The sequence below is a fragment of the Bison bison genome, unplaced genomic scaffold (assembly GCF_000754665.1).
Source record: "Bison bison bison isolate TAMUID 2011002044 unplaced genomic scaffold, Bison_UMD1.0 scf7180017864485, whole genome shotgun sequence".
Lineage (NCBI taxonomy): Eukaryota > Metazoa > Chordata > Mammalia > Artiodactyla > Bovidae > Bison > Bison bison.
In genome coordinates, this window is record NW_011495045.1 from 6,719,515 (window position 1) to 6,744,306 (window position 24,792).

At 37.8% G+C, this 24,792-nt stretch overlaps 2 protein-coding genes across 3 annotated transcripts in view; one reads left to right on the plus strand and one right to left on the minus strand.

Annotated features, from left to right (window-relative positions):
- Window positions 1–4,654, plus strand: part of HIBCH (3-hydroxyisobutyryl-CoA hydrolase) — a 116,107-nt gene extending 111,453 nt beyond the window's left edge. Inside the window, exons 13-14 of one of the 2 annotated variants that reach the window (XM_010862900.1) lie at window positions 1,108–1,141; window positions 4,313–4,654. In XM_010862900.1, the coding sequence (XP_010861202.1) occupies window positions 1,108–1,141; window positions 4,313–4,428 (150 nt within the window). In that variant the 3' untranslated portion in view covers window positions 4,429–4,654. The remainder of the gene's footprint in view (window positions 1–1,107; window positions 1,142–4,312) is intronic. The other variant, XM_010862901.1, reaches the window with a different exon arrangement.
- A 2,334-nt stretch (window positions 4,655–6,988) lies between these two features.
- Window positions 6,989–10,663, minus strand: LOC105005047 (chromosome unknown open reading frame, human C2orf88). Its single transcript, XM_010862902.1, has one exon. The coding sequence runs from the start codon at window positions 10,579–10,581 to the stop codon at window positions 10,294–10,296; it is 288 nt and encodes a 95-aa protein (XP_010861204.1). The 5' UTR covers window positions 10,582–10,663; the 3' UTR covers window positions 6,989–10,293.
- Between the last annotated feature and the right edge of the window lie 14,129 nt (window positions 10,664–24,792).

Consider the following 24,792-nt stretch of genomic DNA (forward strand, 5'->3'; position numbering starts at 1 on the left):
GCCTGGAGAATCCCAGGGATGGGGGAGCCTGGTGGGCTGCCATCTATGAGGTCACACAGAGTCGGACACAACTGAAGTGACTTAGCAGCTTAGCAGCAGGATGGAGGTATTATCATTTCATATAAGGAAACTGGGAAGTAGAGAAATTACTGGCCCAGGGTCACGTAGTTACCAGGAGAGGAGCCCAGATATTTGACGTGTATGTACTTAACCACTGAGTTATACTGTGTACCTTGACCATGCCAGGAAAAGAGAGAGAGAGACCTTCTCAGGCATAGCCCTTGAGAAGAGGGCAGATGAATGGGAAGGCAGGGGAGGACTGGCCTTTGGCAGGGGAGGGTCCCTTCTGCCTTAGTTGGGACTTGGAAGGCATGGTGCAGATAGCTGTAGTTGGACTGCAGGTTTTTCGATAGTGGGAAGAAGAGAATGTTCATGTCTTAGGGCTTCTCTTTCTTTTTTAAAAATAAAGGTTAAGTCATTAGCTGAGAATATAGGCGGTTAAATCATTAGTTGAGAATCTAGTGTAGAGAGTAGAACTTGCCTAGGTGTAGACGTTGAGAGGACGAAGACAGTGGAAGTCATATCCAGCAGTGGGAAAGAGAGCATGGATTGTGAGGCAGTTTTCTGTGCCTTTGAGATTTGTGCTCATGACTTTTACGCAGCCAGTCACAGCTGTATGGTTCTTCTGCAGTGAGATTTAGCTGTGTGAATGCAGGCAGAGATAAATGGTAGGGTTTAGCTGGTGTGGAGATTTTGGCAGGATAGACTAAATGGGAGAAAAGGGCTTGAGGGAGATGAGGGCATTTTCAAGAAAAAAATGACTGCATTAAATAACTGGGGAAACCGGGCTGGATGAAGAGCAAAGTGAAGCCAGAACAAATGGTAAGAAAGTCATAGGTCACTGGAGCTCAGTAAGATCGGGGATTTGAAGCAGTGGAGATACTTAGCAAATAAGAATAGGAGGAGGTGATCAGAGGTGGTCCAGTCTCTGAATGTCGTGGCTCAGGGTGTGGCCACGAGAGTGGGGACTAAAGAGGGTGGAAGAGCAGGGCTCATCAGGAAGGAGGATGCCCAGAAATTCCTCTTTGAATCTTGATTTTCTTTCAGAACGGCCATGACTTTCATGAAGGCGTTAGGGCAGGTAAGTGACACTTGTTTCCTTCCTGGCTATTATGGAAACGGGATTTTTGAGCATATATTGTTTAAAAAAGACAGTTGTTTTATTAGTGAAAATCAAACTTTTGTAAAGATTGAAAAAAAATTTTAATATTACCAACTGGCATATGAGGGAAGATCAATCTTTGAAACCAAAATTGTTTTAAAATTTCCAGTAGCCTTGTCACTGCTCCCTAATTTATATGTAAGAAGTAATCCTGCTCCTAGCAGTCACACGGACTACCTTGGCTGAGTGCAGTGTGGGTTTGTCAACTCATTCTGCAGCTGAAGCCTTTGAAAGGTGCCTTTGTTCTCTTGCAAAAAGCCCTGAGGTCCCTGCTCTTCTTTTGTCCCGCCTTGGTGAAACCCCGGCCATGGTGAACCCTGCCATCTACCACTTTGCCTGTACCTAGCAGCTCAACATTGCCTTGAGAAAAAACTGCATGACATAATTCACAGCATCTGCAAATGGTATTAATTCCTATTTTTGCTTGTCATCTTCAATCAGAATATTAAGAAAAAACAAGCAATTGATTTTTGTTCTAGCAAATTTGCAATCATTTTTTTATGTATGAGCTCATATCCCTATAAATAATAGCTGTCATTTATGTTGTATAAAATGAGTTATTTCCCTCTGCATGTATTTCACATATCTACCTTTCTTGTGTTTTTATTTATCACTTTAATATAGTACAGACTCTGGATATACTTTATCTGAATAAAAGGTTATATTCTTTGAGCGGTAAGCTTCAGTAAACACTGGTCACTATGGTAGAATTCTCTTCATTTCTGGCATGATATAGTATAAGAAATAAAAAATCCTTTTAGAGAACACATGGAGCTGAATCAGAAGAGATGGTTATATGTTTTATAGAAAACATACATTCATTCCACTGATTCCCTGCAAATTCTTGCTGCATGTGGATCAGAGCTTAGACCTCTGATTTGAGGAGGACCTGTGTGCTACTTCGGAGAAGGCAATGGCACCCCACTCCAGTACTCTTGCCTGGAAAATCCCAAGGGCAGAGGAGCCTGGTGGGCTGCAGTCCATGGGGTCACGAAGAGTCGGACACTACTGAGCGACTTCCCTTTCACTTTTGACTTTCCTGCATTGGAGAAGGAAATGGCAATCCACCCCAGTGTTCTTGCCTGGAGAATCTCAGGGACAGGGGAGCCTGGTGGCCTGCCGTCTGTGGCGTCACACAGAGTCGGACACAACTGAAGCGACTTAGCAGCAGCAGCAGCAGTGTGCTACTTGGGCTATGCTGCTAAAGTATTCAATGTATGTTAATAGAAGCCCTTCTTAACTTAAAAAAGAAAGGTATTATTTTTAGGTATACCGTTAGATATTTTAAGGAAAAAGGACTGAAACCAAGTGACATCAAAGTTCTAATTCACAGGGCAGGGGCTTATCAAGCTCCTTTTTAATGAAGAGTAAGTATGCACCCTCATCTTTCAGCATAACCTCTTTATTCAGAAAGCAGTATCTATTCTGAGTAAAACTGTTAAAATGTTCTTGCATAACCAAATGTTTGTTACAATTTGCTAATTATAAAGTATGTTAGCAGATTAATTAAACTACCAAATTAGAGGAATGGTTGTCAGAAATGCTCTTAACATCTAGAATAAACTTCTTCCTTTAGAACTTACAGAAAAGAATTTTAAAAGGATTAATTCAGATTTGCTGGAGAGTTACCAACTAGAGTTTTGAGTGGGTACCTCATGAAACCTTCTGAAAAACCTGTTTCCTACATGGCAAGAATGTTTTATCTGTGCTGGATTAAAAATGTTGTTTAAAATTAAGTAACATTGAAGATTTGATTAATATTCTCTTTGCTTTTGTCCTTCAGTAGACTGTTAAGAAGGTATATAGCATTGACTTGAGAGCTTAAAAGAGATTGTTGTAGAAAGAATGTTCCAGGATTGTTTTTATTTACTCTGTCCAGGGAATGTAAAACTTTCAAATTGGCTGGGATCATAGCATCAGTGTTCAGTATCACCACTGATCAGATACTGGAATCCTGTAGTCAGGCAGCCAAACCTTGGAACCCTCCAGTATCCACATTTAATTATGCATAAATCCCCCTTCCCTCTATCTCCTGAGGCAGCCTGCTGCCTTTGGTTCCCAGATTGCTTCTTTTTTTTTTTTTTTCTAATTTTATTTTATTTTTAAACTTTACATAATTGTATTAGTTTTGCCAAATATCAAAATGAATCTGCCACAGATTGCTTCTTTAATTATTTAGCCTTTTAGTGATAAACTCATTTTTTAATGTTGGCTGGTTGGCCTTGTATGTTTAAATTTAATTTTCATTCCTCACAAGAATTATGCACAATCTAAGCGTGGTTGAAATTCCCTACCACAGCTCATTCTCTTTTTTTTAATATTTGAGATAATTGTAGATTTACATGTAGTTGTGAGAAATAATATGGAGAGGTCCTCCATACCCTCCACCCAGTTTCCCAAATGGTAACATTTGTATAACTGTAGTATGTGATCACAACCAGGAAACTGACATTTTCCTCCCTTTTAGAAGGAGGTTATGGATTGCTTCATACTTAAAATCCTGTGGGGATTCTGTGTGGCTATGCTAAGTGATGACTATACTTGAAATAAGAGAAGTAGAGCTTCTCGTGATAACCTGAGGTGGTCTGGTGTTTTAATTCAGTGTGAGCTAGATGATTCAGCAAAACAGCAGTATGCATATTAATTATGCATAAAGTCTCTTTCCCTGTACCTTAAGTAATTTTCTTCTCAGTTCAGTGTAGAGGTTAGAAGACAGATCTGGGCCCTCCACCCTCCCCTGCCTTCCCTTCAAACCACACCAACTCTGGTTTTAGCTCTTTTACAGCAGAGATTTCATTTATGATTTTATTAGAAAAAGTTTGAAGGCTTAAATCACTGGATTAGTTCAGTAGGCTGTATTCAAGTTAGAAGCATCAGGCTTAGCATGTTAGGTCATCATCCACATTCTGTGGGGGCTTAATTTAAGGGGAGTAGGGGAAGGAACATATACAAAAATTTCAACTTTGCAGAAAAAGAAGTGCTGTAGAAAAATATGCCTAGTCCAAGGCAGTTTGTGTCAATTCAGTAGTTAAATTCTGGTAATACCAGAAAAAAATAAATATTAACATTTGTTATGTCTCTACTTGACAGTTTTAATAGATAAAGACCAGAGTCCAAAGTGGAAACCAGCTGACCTAAAAGAAGTTACTGATGAAGATTTGAATGATTACTTCAAATCTCTGGGAAGTAATGATTTGAAATTTTGAAATGATTGGATTTTTAAAATATTATTTTGGAGCAGAGGTTGCCAAACTATGGCACATGGGCCAAAGCCAACCTCCTGCCTGTTTTTTTATATATCGCTCAGCTAAGAATGGTTTTTGCATTTTTAAATTTGGGAGAAAAGAAATCAAAGACCAATATAGCATGGCATGTGAAAATTACATGAAATTCAAATATCATTGTCTATAAATAAAACTTTATTGGAACATGGTTTTACTCATCTGTTTACATATCTATGGCTGTTTTGAGTAGTTGCAGTAGAGATTGTAAGGCCTGCAAAGCCTAAAATATTTACTTAAGTCTCGTCCTTTTCACAAGAAGTTTGCCAACCTCTATTTTAAAAGATGGAAAAATTTGAAGGTCTTTAGAGATTCCTGAGTTAGCATATCTAACTGAAATGGGAATTTTATGTTATGGACACGGCAGGCCTCCCTGTCCATCACCAACTCCCGGAGTTTAGCCATGCTCACGTCCATTGTCGGTGATGCCATCCAGCCATCTCATCCTCTGTCATCCCCTTCTCCTCCTGCCCTCAGTCTTTCCCACCATCAGGGTCTTTTCCAATGAGTCAGCTCTTCGCATCAAGTGGCCAAAGTATTGGAGTTTTCAGCTTCAGCATCAGTCCTTCCAATGAATATTCAGGACTGATTTCCTTTAGGATGGACTGGCTGGATCTCCTTGCAGTCCAAGGGACTCTCAAGAGTCTTCTCCAACACCACAGTTCAAAAGCATCAATTCTTCGGTGCTCAGGTTTCTTTATAGTCCAACTCTCACATCCATACATGATCACTAGGAAAACCATAGACTTGACTAGACGGACCTTTGTTGGCAAAGTAATGTCTCTGCTTTTTAATATGCTGTCTAGGTTGGTCATAACTTTCCTTCCAAGGAGTAAGCTTTTAATGTTAAGTTTAATGTTAAGTAAACTTATATGTAGGTTATAAAATGTTTTTTGGATACTTTGTTAACACTTCATAGAATTTCATAGTATAAAAATCTATTTTAAAGAATTCCGAGTTACTGTAGCTAAAGTGTTCCTTTTATAACATTAGAAATCTCAAGCAGAGAGAAAAAGGTTATTATGAGATTGTCTCTTCATTATTAACTCAGCCTTGGCCTTCCCTGAAGTTAATCAGAATCCCTTCCTATGGTGAAAGTAAAAGCATTATTTCTTGTTGCTTGCAATATTTGCTAATCTGGCAGAATGAGGTATTAGAAAATTCTTATCTCTTAAGATAGACACTGTGCAATTTACATCAGACTTTGGTGTGATAACAGTAATTTATCCTTACAGTAGTTCAAATCAGGATAAAAAACTTGAAAACCTTCTGGTTTCAAGAAAATACTTGAAACCCTTTTGTTCTGTGAAATACCTTCAGTAATTGCTACTGTTGACAAAATGAGTTTAAGGTACACAACTGTCAAAGCTAAGGTTTTTTCAGTAGTTACGTATGGATGTGAGAGTTGGACCATAAAGAAGGCTGAGTGCCAAAGAACTAATGCTTTTGAACTGTGGTGCTGGAAAAGACTCTTGAGAGTCCCTTGGACAGTAAGGAGATCAAACCAGTCAGTCTAAACGAAATCAACCCTGAATATTCATTGGAAGGACTGATGCTGAAGCTAAAGCTCCAATACTTTGGCCACCTGTTGTGAAAAGCCGACTTATATGAAAAGCCGACTTATATGAAAAGACCCTGGTGCTTGGAAAGACTGAGGACAGGAGGAAAAGGGGGCGATGGAGGGTGCGATGGTCAGATGGCATCATTGACTCAATGGTCCTGAGTTTGAGAAGACTCCAGGATATGGTGAAGGACAGGGAAGCCTGGCGTGCTGCTGTCCATGGGGTCACAAAGAATTGGACACGACTGAGTGAACAACAACACAATTGTGGATGTCCCAGACTTGGGACGTTAATGTCTAGGTAAGAATCATTTTTAAAGATTAGCTTATAATTTATTTTATAACTTGGTTCAGTTTTTCCTTCATTCCAAACCCCTCAGAAACTAAGAGAACTTTGGTTTTGAAAACTGAAAAGCAGGCAGAACTGAAAAAGACAAAGATTATATCCAGCACTCTTTTCATAGATGAGAAAATTGCAGTCCAGAAGGATTTGCCTTACATTTTCTGTTCTCAATATATTTAACATGAATCATCACTCCCCTCCCCCAAAATTAGGAACATATTTGGAAAAAAGATGCCATAGTAATGAATGAACATGTTTACATTTATATTCTTTTTGTTTGTTTTGGCTGCCCACCACTGCATGAGGGCTCTTCCCCCACCAGGGATCAAACCCATGCCCTCTGCATTTGACGCATGGATTCTTAGCCATTGGACCACAAGGGAAGTCCTATATTTATATTTTTAAAGCTCCTAAATGTGGATGCAAATGATCTAGGAAAATATTTTGTATAAATGGATCTTTATTTTCTTTGTATTTGCTAGAAATGCAAAAAATGTTAAGTCCTTTATGTTAAAAAATTTTAAATCACACAATGGGAAAAAGCACTTGCTTGCATCAATTAAACAAGAACTCATAACTAGTTAATTGCAACTGGACTTTTATTGTACAGTTAGGAAAAGTGTTTTCACAAAAATAATTGGAAAAAATATACCATTTCATAGGTAAGTCTTACAGTGAAGAGAATTTGCTAACAAATGTCATTCCAGGATGTAGGGAGTACGTTTGAGCTCATGTCCACTGCTGCAGGGAAGACATGTCCAGTTTGGTCACAAAGATACAGGATGAGGGAATTATGATTAAGCAAGCCATTTATTTGTTAGAACTTTGTTTTTAAATTACTGTTCCTTGATATTATAATTTATCTCTTAACTTCTGATTTCTAAAAATATATAATTACAAAAGTATAGTTCCCCTATCTCATAAAATGCCAATGATACCGAGTGGGCTATACACGTGTCATGCTACTTGATTCATTCAGCATGTCTCTCTTTAATACTAATAAGGCAGTTTGACACAAACGATTCCTTTGGGACTAAGATCACATTTATCCCCTTCAAAATTGTGCTTTAAGTGCTAATAACCATAGGTGGTTTGCAAAGAACTGATAAGGCAACAAAGTGGAGAGGTCTCGGATCAAAGGCCTGGGCATAAAAGGTGGTGACTAGCACTGAAGAGAGGCTGCATGGGGAAGGGAGCAGTGAGAGTGCGTCTGTGGGTGTGTGGGCTTTAAGTGAGGAACTGGTGCCTCTTCTCCGCTCATCTGCTGCTTCTACAGCTGCCCCTGCAGGTACTCTGTCATCTGCTGGCATTCATCTCCCCCTCCACCGGGTGTTTTTGAGGTAAAAGATTGAATGGTTTTGCACGTGTCATGTGGTAACCAATGGAGTGGTGTGGGAGCGGGGGCAGGTCTTGCCCTCAAATAGCAATACTGGAAGCTTGTTTTTAGAGCCTGATGGGAGTGTTGTTTCTTGGTCCCTCTTTCCCCCGCTTTTCTTTCCCTTATAGTTTGGTCACTGTTCTTATTTCTTCGTGTTTGTGATCTAAGTTTGAACAAATGTTTTCAGGTCCAGTAGCTAATAATTCTTTCAGTCTTGTCTTCTTAATGTCTGTCTCCTTCCTTCTCAAACAGCCTTTCTACTTTGTTCATGAAAGACCTTCAAATGGAGGAAATCTGATATTTAAATATTAAGGCAGGTTAGAAATGGAATTATCCTGTCAAAGATGTTCTCGTTTATTTTGCCATCACACCAAACTATATCTTGATAACAGTCATATGCAGTACATTTGATCTAGCTGTTTCCTGCCTGCCCCCAACATGGTTTATCCACTAACTCACTGACTATACAAGCTTTAAGTCTCTGTGTCACAAGCTACTATAACTCTGTTAAAATGAGTTGGGAGCGAGGAGGTGGTGCTCAGTGACAAAGCCATAGAATCAGAGAGGGTGGCAACAGAGATTAGGCTTCTAGCTAGATTACGATCTGGCAGACATCGTTGTATTACTCCCCTAGAAAGTAAAGGCCAGGGCAAAGGAGGAACCTGAGGTTAAAATATTTAGGTGTAATCAAAGCCTACTAGTCTATATCCCTATGTATGCTGAAAAATCTAGTGTAATGCACTTTCATATGGCTTTGTGTTCTCACCATAATATGTATTATCTTATATACTTATATCTTTTAAACAGCAATGACCTTGTAGTGAAAGTATATGATGTGAGATATAAAATGAATGAAAAATGACATCTAGGCTTTTGTCTGAGTTATTAGTATAAACACTCATAAAACTAAATTTTTCTTCATGAGCTGGAAATGTTTTGCATGTTTTGGGAACTTTCTATTCTTAGCCTTGTGACTTCAGATCTTTGTATGAACAGGGTGGTAGTTCTTCTGTTTCTGTTGCTAGATTATAAGTACAACAGTACAGTACAAACCCTGGGAGCAGGTGAGGGTTAAATGACCAGTTGTACAAATGCAATGAAAGATGACACGCCTGTCACTTTGAAAAATTTTCTTTGCCCATTTACCTTGGAGAATTTAGTCTGTTTGACTGTGGGCTTCAAAGTATAATGCTAAAACTAGAGGTCACAATTCTGCTTGCTCATAAGGTCATATACATTTATGTCATTAGAGGTCACAAGCTTTTTTCTGCCTTTCTTTATTTTTGATTATAAGGGTCTACTGTATCTTAGTAAAAGGATCTTATAATGTATCAGTTTTCTTGCAAGTTATGTCTTCTTGGTATCTTCTTTCTGCTTTCCTGAATTTTCTGTCACTATCTTAAACTAATTTTTTTTTTCAGAAAACTTCCCCAAAAAGCCAAATTTATGAAAATAGTATAGTATATGGCTGTAAATGCCCCCATGGGCTTTTTTACCAGTAAAAATATACATGTGAATATTTCCTTTAGAGGAGTATTTGATCTTTTGTAATAACTATAAATCTCATGCATAATCCGAATAGTAATCTGAATGGTGCCTGTCCATGTACCAATCCCTTATATCTGTGAGACAGTAAAACTTAACACACATGCAGCACTGAGACCAGGTTCTTCTTCCTACCTCACCAGCTAGGGTTTCTGTTACTTTAGTTTTTTGGATTGCTGTTTATAAAAGCTATGCATGCTTGTTTTCTTATATAGTAATATCACTGGGCTACCTAATTGAGTGCAGTAAACATTGTCATGACTTCTATAAATTGTATCTCGTTAAGATGCTTATATGCAAAGTCTGAATCATCCAATAACAGCTGTGATTAGTTAGGGCCCTGACTAACTATCCAGGTGATAGTTATGCTTTTCATCTACAAAAGTAAATATTTAATTAAGGACAGGGTTCATGGTAGACCTCTTCCACATGGGTTGCTTTCTTATGTTTGACCATTTGTGTTAAGGAGGGATCCAAACCTTGACCCAAAAGGTTTTGACAAACAAACCCATCGTTAACCACTCTGGCTTGAGTGCCATTCCCTTACCCAGGCATTTCAAGAAAAATCCTTTCGTACCTTGCGGGTTTTGTTTAAATTGACAGTTATTTTGTAAACCCAAGGTGCTTTTAAAATTCTTACTTCTTTGGTGATGGCATTACTGCCTCTGGAAGGAAGTGGTGTGACACACAGCTGATTGATTCCTGTGGCTCCAGAGGACTTACATTTAAACCTTTAATGACTCAAATCCAAGACCAAGCAGAGAGAAACTGCTGTTAATGTAGAACTGCTTAAAACACTTCATTTTAGGTATTAGACTCTTGAAGCTATTGTAATATTTTTCTTTACACCCAGATGAAGTTATTTGTATTTATTCACACCAGTTTCTGCTATTGTTTCATGTATTTAAACTAGCACCAACTTTATCCACAGTTCAAGAAAGTGTTGTCATCCTACACATAGAATCAAGGCCCTTCACTCTCAATATATGGGATGTCATAGTACTTGAGGTTGTTGCCTGCCCACTGCTGCAAGGCATCACTCAAGATTTCCTGGGACAGGTGCTGTGCAAATTCGAAGACCACAATTTGAGGCCCTGGGGGTTCCTTCACTTCCTCTTTGACATTAACTAGAGAAGGTATCCTGGGTAGAAATTTCTCTTCAGGCATAAAGTTTTCTTCACTCACATGCCTCTTCTCACTCTCAAGTGTGGTGGGAAATGGAAAAGTTTGTTTTGATTTCATGCAGCCCATGTTATGAAGAGCTCTGACTGAGTGAAGGGAAGCAGTAGCAAAGACTACTTCAATAGCATCTTTGGAAAACACCAAGCATTGTCCACTTGATACTGACCAGTGTTTTTCCTCTCCAGGACACTTCAGAAATCAATATTCCCTTTCACCAATCTTCACATGTAGTGTTTTATCTGTCAAGAGAAGGTAAATTTCATTTTGAAGTCATATAATGCAAATTGTCCCCAATTAGGTAGCAAGTAGAAACAAATCTTTACTACTTTACTAAGGTATCAACAGCTTTATCTTATCAATAGAAAAGATAATCATTCAAAACTGGCAATTAAGAAATAGGAAACATTTTTTCAAGATCATGAAACTTTTATAAAACTGAAAAGAGTCAAACTGTTGTTACCTTAGATTTTTTTTTTATGTACACCAGGGTTCAGCAAACGATATATAGCCTTTGGTTGTAGTTCACCGCAGGGACAAGAACACTGGTGGGCATAATCCTGGGGAAAACTCACTGGTATGAACTCCTTTGGCCAGGTGAGATGCTGAGAAAGATTGAAGGCAAGAGGAGAAGGAGACAACAGAGGATGAGATGTTTGGATGGCATCACCGACTCAATGCGTATGAGTTTTAGCAAACTCCAGAAGATAGTGAAGGACAGGGAAGCCTGGAATGCTGCAGTCCATGGGGTCGCAAAGAGTTGGACACAACTGAATGACTGAAGAACAACAATGAGCTCTCCTGGAGGTGGCCATAGAGAGAAGTGAAGAAGAGAAGTGAAGTTGTTCAGTCGTGTCTGACTCTTTGTGACCCAATGAACTGCTGCCTGCCAGACTCCTCTGTCCATGGGATTTTCCAGGCAAGAATACTAGAGTGGGTTGCCATTTCCTTCTCCAGGGAATCATCCCAACCCAGGGATCAAACCCAGGTCTCCTGCATTGCAGACAGACTCCTTACTGGCTGAGCCATGAGGGAAGTTCAGAGGTGGCCATTTTCTCCCCAAAACCTGGCCCCACCCCAGACCCTATACGTTCCAGTACTGGGAACCCTCAAGGCAGACAACCAACAGGGTGGGAGCACAGACCCACTCATCAGCAGACAGGCTGCCTAAAGTCTTCATGAGCCCATAACTGCCAGCTAAACACATCCTTGGAAATAGCCCTGCCCACCAATGGACAGGAACTAGTCCCTCCCACCAGGAAGCCTGCACAAGCTCTTAGACTGGCCTCATGCCCCAGGAGGCAGACAGCAGGAGCAAGAGGAACTACAGCCCTGCAGCTTGTGAAATGGAAAGGGCAATCGCAGAAAGTCAGACACAGTGGAGATGGCACAGGAATATGTCACAGACAATGAACAAGATAAAAGCCCTAAACAACAACCAAGGGAAGTAAAGCTAGGTAGTCTACCCACAAATAAAGAATTCAGAGTAATGACAGTACAGATGATCCGAAGTCTCAGGAAAAGAATGGAGGCACAGTACAAGAAGATACATACATGTTTAATAAAGAGCTAGAAGATCTAAAGAGATGAACAATGACAATAACTGAAAATACATGAGAATAAATCATCAGAATAAATGGGCAGAAAAATGGATAAGTGTGAGTTGGAAGACAGAATGGTGGGAATCAAAGAAAGAAAATACTAAAACAAGGGAAAAGCAACAAATAATATACAAGGCAATTCCCATAAAGTTTTTCAGCAGAAACCTTGCAGGCCAGAAGGGCATGGCACGACAGATTTACAGTGATGAAAGGGAAGAACCTTCAACCAAGAATATTCTACCCAGAAAGTCTCTCCATTCAGATTTGACAGAGAAATCAAAAAAGTTTTACGGACAAACAAAAGCAAAAAGAATTTGACACTATCAAACCAGATTTGTAACACACTAAAGGAACTTCTTTAAGCAGGAAAGAAAAAAAGGCCACAACTAGAAACGAGAATACTATGAATGGAAAAGCTCATTGGTAAAGGCGAACATACAGTAAAGGTAGGAAATCATCCGACACAAATACAGTATCACAACTAGCAATTGTGAAGAGGGTACAAATGCAGGATACTGGAAATGTATTTGAAATTAAAAGACCAGTAACTTAAGACAATCTTGTTTATATATAGAGTGCTATATCAAAACCTCATGATAACTGCAAACCAAATATCTACAATAAATTCACTCACACACAAAGGAATCCAAATACAGTACTAAAAGTCACAAGAGAAAAGAACAAGAGGAAGGGGAGGGAAAAAAAAAAAATGAAAAAAAAAAATCCACCACAATTAACAAAATGGCCATAAGAACCATATATATTGATAATTACCTAAAGGTAAATGGATCAAACATTCCAACTAAAAGAACTATATTGGCTGAATGGATTTAAAAAAGCAGGACCTTTATATATGCTGTCTACAGGAATCTCACTTCAGATTTAGGGACACATACAGTCTGTAAGTGAGGGGAGGGAAAAAGATATTCCATGCAAATAGAAATCAAAAGAAAGCTGGAGGAGCAATACTTGTCAGATAAAATAGACTAGAAAGACTGTTACAAGAGACAAAGGACACTACATAATGATAAAGGGATCAATCAAAGGAGATATAACAAGTATAAACACATATGCACCCAAAATAGTATTTGCCTTATATATTCAGGTGCTCCTAACAGCTATAAAAGTAGAAATTGCCAGTAACAATAAGAGTGGGAGATTTTAATGGCCTACTTTCATCAACAGACCAGACAGAAAATCAATAGGGAAACACAGGCCTTAAGTGACATATCAGACTAGATGGAGATAATTGATATTTAAAGAGCATTCTATTCAAAAGCAGAATACACACTCTTTTTAAGTGCACATGGAGCATTCTCCAGGATTGATCACATGCTGGGCCACAAAGCAAACTTGTTTAGGAAAATGGAAATCATATTAAGCAGCTTTTCTGACCACAACACTATGAGATTAGAAATCAACTACAAGAAAAAACTTGTAAAAAACACAAACACGTGGAGGCTAAACAGTATGCTACTAAAAAATCAATAGATCACTGAAGAAATCAGAGAAAATACCTAGAGACAAATGAAAACAAAAGCCACAATGACCCAAAGCCTATGGGATGCAGGAAAAGCAGTTCTAAGAGGAAGTTTATAGCCATACAATTTTACATCAGGAAACAAACCTAACCTTACACCTAGAGCAACTAGAGAAAGAACAAACAAAACCCAGTTAGTAGAAATCATAAAAACCAGAGCAGAGATAAATGAAAGAGAACCAAAAAAAAAAAAAAGAAAAATCAATCGAAAAAAACAGCTGGCTTCCTGAAAATATAAAATTGATAAACCTTCAGCCAGGTTCACCAAGAAAAAAAGGAATCATCTTGAGATTCTGCCTGGGGCATCTTCCAGCATTTAACACTAGAAGGTTGAGTCCAAGCAGAGTGGCAATTCTGCTGTGTTACAGAGGCAGAGACTGAATTACTGAAGCAGATGAAATTACAAGAGAATTCAAGAGAAAAAGGAGTTTGGAGGGAGGAAGAAATTTGCATGAGGTCTCACTAAAACCAAGCAGGACCCTGCAGGGCCTTCCTCGGGAGAGACCCGTGGGTCCTCTGCCTTTTCTAAGCCCTTCTCTGAGTTCCAAAGAACAAATGCAGAAACAAAGGAAAACAGTCAAGCAAGACAAAATAATAATAGCCGTGAAAAAAGGTCAAGGATCTTTAGTTCCTCTTCAAGTGCTATAGATAATACCTTGAGCCATATTCTTGCTTTGCAGATACTAAAACCACCAGGTGAAGGACGTTAACTGTCTGCTGACCACCAGCATGCAGACCCCAGACTGGGTGGAACCAGAAGGTTGATGATATTAACTCCAAAGTGCCACCTAGTTACCTCACCACTAACCAATTAGAAGGATGTCCATGAGGTGATCACACATCCCAAGACTGTCTCCCTCACCCTGCCTTAAAAAAAAAAAAAAAACTTAAAAAATATATACCTGTATATGTATAACTGAATCACTTTATCACTTCACTATAACCTGAAAATAACATATTGTTAATTAACTTTACCCCAATGTAAAATAAAAACTTAAAGACAAAATGTCCAATGATAAAAAATAAATTTGATGCTTTTCTATTTAATGACTATGTTTTAAACTGTTTCTGTATGTTTGTCACTACAGCATCCTTAATTAATCTGAACATGGGTAATAAAGCTTCTTAAAAACAAAAACCCCTTGACTAAAGCCATCAAGGAGTTCAGGGATTTTGACCATGATCTGTTTATTCTCCTTGCTTGGCCCCACACTAGGCATCTTGCAATAAAACTGCTGTCCTTCACCACAACCTGGTGTCAGTTGCTTAGCTTTGATGTGCATCAGAAAAGCAGACCTAAATCTGGTTTGGTTGAGGGCTGGGGTGTGTATATACAGAAAACATTTGCAAGACTTAGCAAATGAATACCTGCTCTGGGACTTAGAATTGAACAGTGATGCTATAATTTCAATAGTGCTAGGGAATTCCTGAAGTTCCACACCAGCCAAAGTGAAGAAACCTCACTGAACACTTGAGGCATTTAGCTACTACTTTATGTGACACTTTAGGAGTGAACCCTAGAGCAGAGTTTAATGAAACTTTTCACTAAAGGGCTAGATAATATAGTAAGTCCCCTGCATACCAACAGATTCCATTCTGAGAGCACATTTGTAAGTCCAGTTTGTTCCTAAGCCCAACAAAGTTAGCCTAGGTACCCAATTAACACAATCAGCTATGTAGTACTGTATGTAATAAACGTTTATAATACTTTTCACACAAATAGTGTATAAAAATAAAACATTTTTGAAAATGGCAGAGTAGGAGGACATGTACTCATCTCCTCTTGTGAGAGCACCAAAATTGCAAATAGCTGTTGAACAACCATTGATAGGAGGACGCTGAAACCTACCACAAAAAGAAACCCCACGTCCAAAGACTAAGAAGCTGCAGCAAGTTGGTAGAGGGATGCAATCACAATAAAATTAAATCTCATACCTGCTAGGTGGGTGACCTACAGACTGGAGAACAATAATACCAAACAAGTTCTTGCACTATTGTGAAGGTTCTGAACCCCAAGTCAAGCTTCCCAGCCTGGGCATCCAACAAAGGGACTGGGATTCCTCAGGGAATCTGGCCTTCAGGGCCAGCGGGATTTGATTATAGGCCTTCCAGAGGACTGAGGGGAACAGACACTCTAGTCTTGGAGGGCACAAACAAAATTTTGCATGCACCAAGACCCACAGGAGAGGAGCAGTGACCCCACAGGAGACTGAACACCACCTGCCAGTGTTGGAGGGCCTCCTGTGGAGCATGGGTTGGCAGGGGCTCACCACAGGGACGGGGCACTGGAAGGTCCCCCTGGATGTAAACCCTCTTGGAATTCACCATTAACCCTACCATAGAGCCTGTAGACCCCTCAGGCCAAACAACTACCAGGGAGGGAGTGCAACCCCACCCATCAGCAGACAATTAGATAAAAGCTTTACTGAGCAAGGCCCTGGCCACCAGAGCAAGACCTAGTTTTCCCATGCCAGTCCTTCCAATCAAGAAGCTTACACAAACCTCTTAGCCTCATCCATCAGAGGACAGAGAGAAGAAGCAAGAAGCACAGTCTCACAGCTGCTGAAACAAAAACCATATTACAGAAAGTTAATCACGATGAAAAAGCAGAAAGTTATGTCCTAGATGAATGGACAAGATAAAATCCCAGAAAAACAACTAAATGAAGTGGAGATAGGCAATCTTACAGAAAAAGAATTCAGAATAATGATAGTAAAGATGATCCAGGATCTCAGGAAAAGAATGGAGGCAAAGATTGAGAAGATGCAAGAAATGTTTACCAAAGACCTAGAAGAACTAAAGAACACATAAACAGATGAATAATACACTAGAAGGAATCAACAGCAGAATAACTGAGGCAGAAGAAAAGATAAATGACTGGGAGGACAGAATGGTGAGAATCACTGCCACAGGACAGAACATAGAAAAAAGAATGAAAAGAAATGAATACAGCCTAAGAGACCTCTGGGACAACATTAAACACATCAACATTCACATTATAAGGGTCCCAAAAGGAAAAGAGAGGACCTGAGAAAATATTTGAATAGATAATGGCTGAAGACTTCCCTAACATGGGAAAGGAAATAGTCAGCCAAGTCCAGGTAGCACTGAGAGTCCCAGGAAGGATAAACCCAAGGAAGAACATACTGAGACACACAGTAATCAAACTGACAAAGACTAAAGACAGGGATAAAATATTAAAAGCAACAAGGGAACTCCCATCAAGCTATCAGCTGATTCTCAACAGAAATGATACAAGCCAGAAGGGGATGGCATGGCATATTTAAAGTGATGAAAGGGAAGAACCTAGAACCAAGAATACTCTACCCAGCAAGACTCCTTCAGATTTGATGGAGAAATCAAAAGCTTTCCAGACAAGCAAAAGTTAAGAGAATTCAGCACCACCAAACCAGCTTTACAATCAAAGCTAAAGGAACTTATCTAGGCAAAAAACCCAAGAGAAGGAAGAGACCTACGAAAATAAACCCAAAACAATTAAGAAAATGGTAATAGGATAATGCTGCTACTGCTGCTAAGTCGCTTCAGTTGTGTCCGACCCTGTGCGACCCCACAGACGGCAGCCCACCAGGCTCCCCCGTCCCTGGGATTCTCCAGGCAAGAACACTGGAGTGGGTTGCCATTTCCTTCTCCAGTGCATGAAAGTGAAAAGTGAAAGGGAAGTCACTCAGTCGTGTCTGACTCTTAGCGACCCCATGGACTGCAGCCTACCAGGTTCCGCCGTCCATGGGATTTTCCAGGTAAGAGTACTGGAGTGGGGTTCCATTGCCTTCTCTGAATAGGATCATACATATCGGTAATTACCTTAAAATAAATGGATTAAATGCACCAAGCAAAAGACTTTGACTAGTCGATGAAAACATGTGCATGTATGCAGTTCAACTTACCACATCACTCTGCTTGACCCCCCCCAATTGTATGTAATTATTTTATATTGTTAACTTAATCATGTTCCCACTATGACTTAGTTATAATTATCTTCTATTTTTTGTCTGGCTATTGATTGTGAAAACTGATAAACATCTTTTACTATTGTGATTATGTAACTATTACTCAATACCACTGTATCATGATTGGTCAACAGAAAAATAATAGAGCTTTATATTACCAAAGCTGGGATCTAATAGAAAAACCTGTAGTCAGTTTTTAAAATCCAGATGCATATCATAATTATCTTGAAATTTTTTGAAAAATACAAATGCTCAGGTATTGCTTTTCTCCAGAGCTCCAGATATTATGTTTCTAAAGAGCAGTCATGTTTAAAAACAACTGGACTATATGATGATCTTTTATTTTTATCTAGTTTGTTTTACTTTTTCTATTTCATATTCAGTATTCCCATTTCATTTAGTTTATGTTCTCCAATTTCTCCTTCTCTTTTTATTTGATGTTCTTTCTCAAGCCTTTAACAAGTGTAGTAGGAAAGCTTTTGTGTGTGTGTGTATATATATATATGTGTGTGTGTGTATATACGTATATATATATACACAAGTGTGTATATATATATGTATATATATATACACAAGTGTGTATATATATATGTATATATATATACACAAATGTGTAAAATATATATTAGAAAACTTATGAATTTTTGCCTAATTATGACATTTTGATTGTTTTATTTAATATGAATATAATTTTGATTTCTAATTAAAAATAGATATACAACAAGCAACAAAGATTTACAGTAGAGCATAGGGAACTATATCCATATCTTATAATAACTTATGATGGAAAATAATTTCAAAATAATATATGTGTATTTGTATAACTGAATCACTTTGCTGTGAACCTGAAACATTATGAGTCAACTATACTTCAATAAAATATATATATATATTTTTAAATAAAACATTTTTACTTGAAAAGTACAATACTACAGTAACAATAGCTGGTGCTTCTTAACTGTACCAGCTACATCACTGCTGCTTTTATGCTTGCTTCTGGACATCCTAAACTTAAAATAAAGATACTGTATTTTGCAGTAAAATATGCAAAAGCAGAATCACTTGCAGAGGATTACACATGTAGGCCAGATATGGGAACTAACTTAAGTGACAAGACATGTTTGTATCTTTGAAAGTTCGCAACTTGAATGTTCACATATAGGGGACTTACTGTGTATAATTTAGTTTTGTGAGCCACATGGCCCATGTTACCCTACTCAGGCCTACTATTGTAGTGCAGAGGCAGCCATAGATAATTTGTAAACAGACGGGCAAGGAGTAAGTTCCAATAAAACTTAATTTTTTAAAAACAGGCAGCCAGTCCAATGGGCTGTACTGGACTAAGTTTGCACAAACAGTTCCATTTGAACAAAGGATAAAATTCAATACTGTTTAAAGGAAGATGGCATAATCCAAATTCCTACAAATTATCCACAATGTCTACCACATAATGAAATATTACTAATAATGCAAAGAAGCAGGAAAATGTGCCTATTCAAGAAATAAAATTTACTAGAAACAGATCCACAGATGACCAAGCACTTGGTAATTAACAGAACTTAATAGAACTTTAAACAGCAATGTAAATAATTTCAAGGCTCAGATGGTAAAGAACCTGCCTGCAATGCAGAAGACCCAGGTTCAATCCCTGGGGTGGGAAGATACCCTGGAGAAGGGAATGGCAACTCACTGCAGTATCATTTCCTGGAGAATTCCATGGGCAGAGGAGCCAAGCCATGGGATCACAAATAGTCAGACACAACTGAGCAACTAACATACACACACAAGGACATAAAGGAAAAATGATCATTGAGTGAGCAAATAGAGTATCTCAGCAGAGAAATAGGAATTGTAACAAAACACACAAGAAGTAAATTCAAGAGCAAATGAAAAACTCATTATATGGGCTATTGGGCATCGGAGAAGAAAGATTAGTAAGCTTGAATATAAATCCATAGATACAGCCAATCTGAAAAGGCGGGGGGGAGGGAAGGTTTTAAAAAACTGAACAGAGAAACCACTAAAAAGATAACGTAAATATGGCTTAAAAACAATGAGACATTAGATATATTTAACCTAGAAGAAGGCAGGAAAGGATGAATATAGGAGGAAAAAAATAATGGGACAGATAGAAAACAAACAGCAAAGTTGCTGACCATAGATATCAGAAATTACTTAATGAACTAAAAATTTGAATTAAAAGGCAGACTAGGTAAATAAGATCCACATGTAATCAACTAATCTTTGACAAAGGAGCAAAGGTAATAGAGCAAAGACAGTCTTTTCAATATGTACTGAAACAACTGGACATTCATTGTTAAAAAAAAAAGTTTAGACCTAATACCTTTCACAAAAGTTAACTCAAAGTGAGCCACGGTCTAAATATAAAGCAAACTGTAAAACTTAAAAGATAAAATCCAGGAGTTAAATGTAGAGAAATCTAAATGACCTTGGGTTTGGCAATGACCTTTCAGATACAATATCAGAGGCATGATTCATGAAAGAAAGGAGTGATAAGTTGGACTTTGTTAAAAGTAAAGATTTCTGTGCAGCACACTGCCCAGAAAATGAGGAGACAAGTCACAGACTGGGGGAAAGTATTTGCAAAAACATATCTGATAAAGGATTATTTATCCAAAATATACAAGAACTCTTTAAAACTTAATAAGAAAACAGGTTGACTTAAAAATGGACACTAGATCTGAACAAACATACCTTCCCAGAGAAGACAAAAGGGAAATAAGCATGTGAAGGAGTTTTTAACATCATATATCATTAGGGAGTTGCATTTTAAAACATTGTGATATCAGTACAATCTATATGAATGGCAAAAATCCAGAACACTGACAGCACAAAACACTATTGAAGATGTGGAGAAACAGAAAGCAAAGTTGCACAGCCTCTGCGGAAAACAGTTTGGCAGTTTCTTACAAAATTAAATATATTCTTTCCATATGATCCATCAATTACACTCTTTGGAATTTACCCAAATGAGTTGAAAAATTATGTCGACACAAAACCTCATACATGGATGTTTATAGCGGTTTTATTTAAAATTGCAGAAACTGGAAGCAACCAAGATGTCCTTCAGTAGGTGAATGGGTGAACAGTGGTATATCCAGACAATGGAGTATTATTCAGTGTTAAAAAGAAATTATGTTATTAAGTCATGAAAAGTAGCTGAAAAACCTTAAATGCGTATTACTAAGCTCTAAAGAAGACAATCTTTCCAACTATATGACAGTCTGAAGAAGTGAAAATTATGGAGACAGTAAAAAGCCCAGGGGTTGACAGCACGTAGAGAGGAGGGAAGATTGACTAGGTGGAGCACAGAGAATTTTTAGGGTAGTTCTCTGTGTGCTACTATAATGATGGATAGTGTGCCAGTTGTGGATAGTGTGCCAGTTGTCAAGCCCACATAATGTACAGCACCAAGAATGAAACCTAACGTCCGGTAAAGACTTGGAGAGGTCATATGTCAATGTAGATTCACTGTAACTCTCAGATTGGAGTGTTGACAGTGGGTGAGGCTGTGTGTGTTGGAGCGGGTGAAGGGAATGTGAAGAAGGTAACTATTTCCTGCTCAACTTTGCTGTGAACCTAAAACTGCTCTAAAAAAGGAAGTCTATTTAAAAACTCCAACTATATGCTAATTATAAGAGATACACCTTACATACAAATATACTGGTTGCAACGAGAAGGTGAGAAAGGATATACAATGCAAACAAGAAGTATAAAAAAGCTGCTGTGGCTATATGAATATCAGACAAATCAGACCTCAAAGAACCAGTAGTATTACAGAAATTAAGAGGGACATTTTATGTGTCAATGAGGAGAAGACATTATAATCATAAGTGTATAGGTAACTAATAACAAAGCTTCAAAACACATTAAGAAAAACTGATAATTAAAGGCAGAAACAGTATTCTCTCAGTAACTGATAAGAATACCCAAAGGAAAAAAATAAGGAATTCAATTTTTTAACAACACTATAATTCTGCTGGACTTAACTGACATTTATAGAAAATTATACCCAACAACGGTAGGATACACTCTTATAAGATGAATATAGAACAATCACCGAGAGAGACTACATGATAGTCTCTACAGATTTCAAAAGCTTGGAATCTTAGAGTATATTTTCCAACCATCACAGAATTAATAAATAATAAAATATCCAGGAAAGTCCCAGATACTTGAAAACTAAACAAAAACCCATGGGACAAAGAAGAAATCATAAGGAAATTAACATATTTTCAACCAAGTAATAGCCACAACATATCAAAAATTTTTAAATGCACTTTTGAAAGTTTAAAGGGAAACTGATAGACTTGAATCCTTGTAACAGAAAAGAAAGCATTAAGTCAGTGATCTAAGTTTTCACCTTAAAAAGCTAGAAAAGGAAAAGTAAATTAAACCCAAAGTAAACAGAAGGAAGGAAATAGTATAGATGAGAGCAGAAAAAAAGGAAAGGAAATGGAACCAATAGTGGTGCTTAAAAGAACATCTCATAAAATAGCTAAGTCTGTATCTAGTCTGATCAAGAAAGTGAGAGGACACACATAACCAAGAAGCGATGGGGAAAGGACATTACTGTATACTCCTTACTCATTAAAAGACGAAGAAGGGAATATTATGAGCAACTCTGTACACACCAAACCACCAAAACTGGCACAAGAGAAAACAGAAAGTCTGACATCCCTATATAAATGAAAGAAATCATATTTATAACTTAAACCTTCCCGGGAAGAAATCTCTGGGCTCAAATGGCAACTCTGAAGTCCTAAATTCTTTCAAATGTTTCAGAAAGAACTAATACCAATCTTGCCCAAACTCCAGAAAATAGAGAGAGAGGATTCCATATGCATTCTGTAAGAAGTCAGGATCCCCCTGCTACCACAAGTAAAGACAGTTCAAGAAAAGAACACTCTGCAAGTCAATATCCCTCATGAATACAGACTCACATAACACTTTTTTAATGGCAAATTGAATCCAGCATATATAGAGTATGGTTGCTACATCATGACCCAAGTGGGATTTATACCAGAACACGATGTAAATTTTGATTGTAACATTCAAAAGTCAATGAACATAATTCATTGTGTTAATATAGAAAACAGCCAGATGATCTCAATAGATGCAGTAAAAGCATTTGATAAAACAACCATTCACGATAAAAATTCTTAGCAAACTAGAAATAGGAGAGTCTTCCTCAAACAAATATATAACAGTGAAAGACTGAATAACTTTAGCCATGATGGGAACAAGGCAACAGTGTTTATTCTCACAATTTCTATTTATTTTGCAATTTTTACTTAATATTGTACTAGAGGGAAGAAATAACAAAGCATACAGTTTGTCAGAAAAAAAACCTGCCTTTAATTGCAGATGACATGACTTGTATATGTATGTAAAAAATCCAAAGGAATATATATGAAAAAATTAATAGAATAAATGATTTTAGCAAAGTCTCATGGTACAAAGTTATAGAAAAATTAACTGTACTTCAGTATACTTAGTAATTGAAAGATGAAATTAGTGCCATTTGCAATATATAAAAACTGAACAGCTAGGGGTATATTTAACAAAATATATGAAAAACTACACTGTATATGCCATATGTAAATAATATAAATTGTAAACTAAATAGATAAAGTGTTCATGATCTCAAAGATAATATTGTTAAGATGTCAGTTCTCCCCCAATTTATATATATATAAATTTACATATAAGCACTATTCCAGGAGGCTTTTTTGTAGACACTGACAAACTGATTCTAAAATTCCATTCAAAATCCCAGCAGGATTTGTTATAAACACACCAAGTCTAAGCTCACTATGGAAATGCAAAGAAAGAAACTAGAATAGCCAAAACAATTTTGAGAAAGATCAAATTTGGAATACTCACATTACCCACTTTTCAGAATGATTAAAAGGCTACAATAATCAAGACAGTTCTATATTGATGAAAGGCCAGACACACAAATTTTTGGAACAGAAGAGTCCAGAAATAAACCCACAGGAGTATGGTCAATTGAGTTTTGACAACTGTGCAAAAATAATTCAGTGCAAAAAGGCTCATTTTTTCAATGACTGGAACTAGAACAACTGGACAGTCATATCTACCCCCTCAGAGATCTATACCTTACCCTTTATATAGAAAATTAACTCAAACGGAGTCATAAATCTAAATGTAAAATATAAGACTTTCACAAGACATTACAGAAAACATTCATGATCTTGGGTTTGACAAAGAGCTTCTAGATATGACACTGAAAGCATGAACCATAAAAAAAACTGATAAACTTGACTAAAGAAAAATTGAAAACTTTTGTTCTGAGTAGAACACAGTTAAGGAAGTAAAAAGATGAGCCCCAGATGGAGAAAAAAATATTTGCATGTCATTTGCCCAACAAATGAATTCAATCTAGAATGGTCAAATACCAAAAGTCAACAGTAAGAAAACAATCCAATTTTTAAAGGATGTGTAACAGAATTTTCATGCAAGACATCATCTATGGATGGCAAGTAAGTACATGAAATGAAAGTGAAGTTGCTCAGTCGTGTCCGACTCTTTGCGACCCCATGGACTGCAGCCTACCAGTACATGCTCAACAATACTGGCCATTTGAAGAATGAAAACCATGGTATGATACATCTGTACATCTATTAAAATGGGTAAAATTAAAAATATGCAATACCAACTGCTGGTAAGTATGCAGAGCAATTGAAACTTTCATAATTGCTAGTGGGAATGCAAAATGGCAAAGCTACTCTGGGAAACAGCTTAGCATTTTCTTATAAAGTTGGAACAACTACTTATCATATAACAGATCATCAGTCGCTCAGTCGTGTCCGACTCTGCGACCCCATGAATCGCAGCACGCCAGGCCTCTCTGTCCATCACCAACTCCCAGAGTTCACTGAAACTCACGTCCATTGAGTCAGTGATGCCATCCAGCCATCTCATCCTGTCGTCACCTTCTCCTCTTGCTCCCAATCCCTCCCAGCATCAGAGTCTTTTCCAATGAGTCAACTCTTCGCATGAGGTGGCCAAAGTACTGGAGTTTCAGCTTCAGCATCATTCCTTCCAAAGAAATCCCAGGGCTGATCTCCTTCAGAATGGACTGGTTGGATCTCCTTGCAGTCCAAGGGACTCTCAAGAGTCTTCTCCA

Excerpts from the sequence above, each read along its gene's own strand:
- LOC105005047 (XM_010862902.1), bottom strand. The coding sequence starts at position 10,581 with ATGGGCTGCATGAAATCAAAACAAACTTTTCCATTTCCCACCACACTT.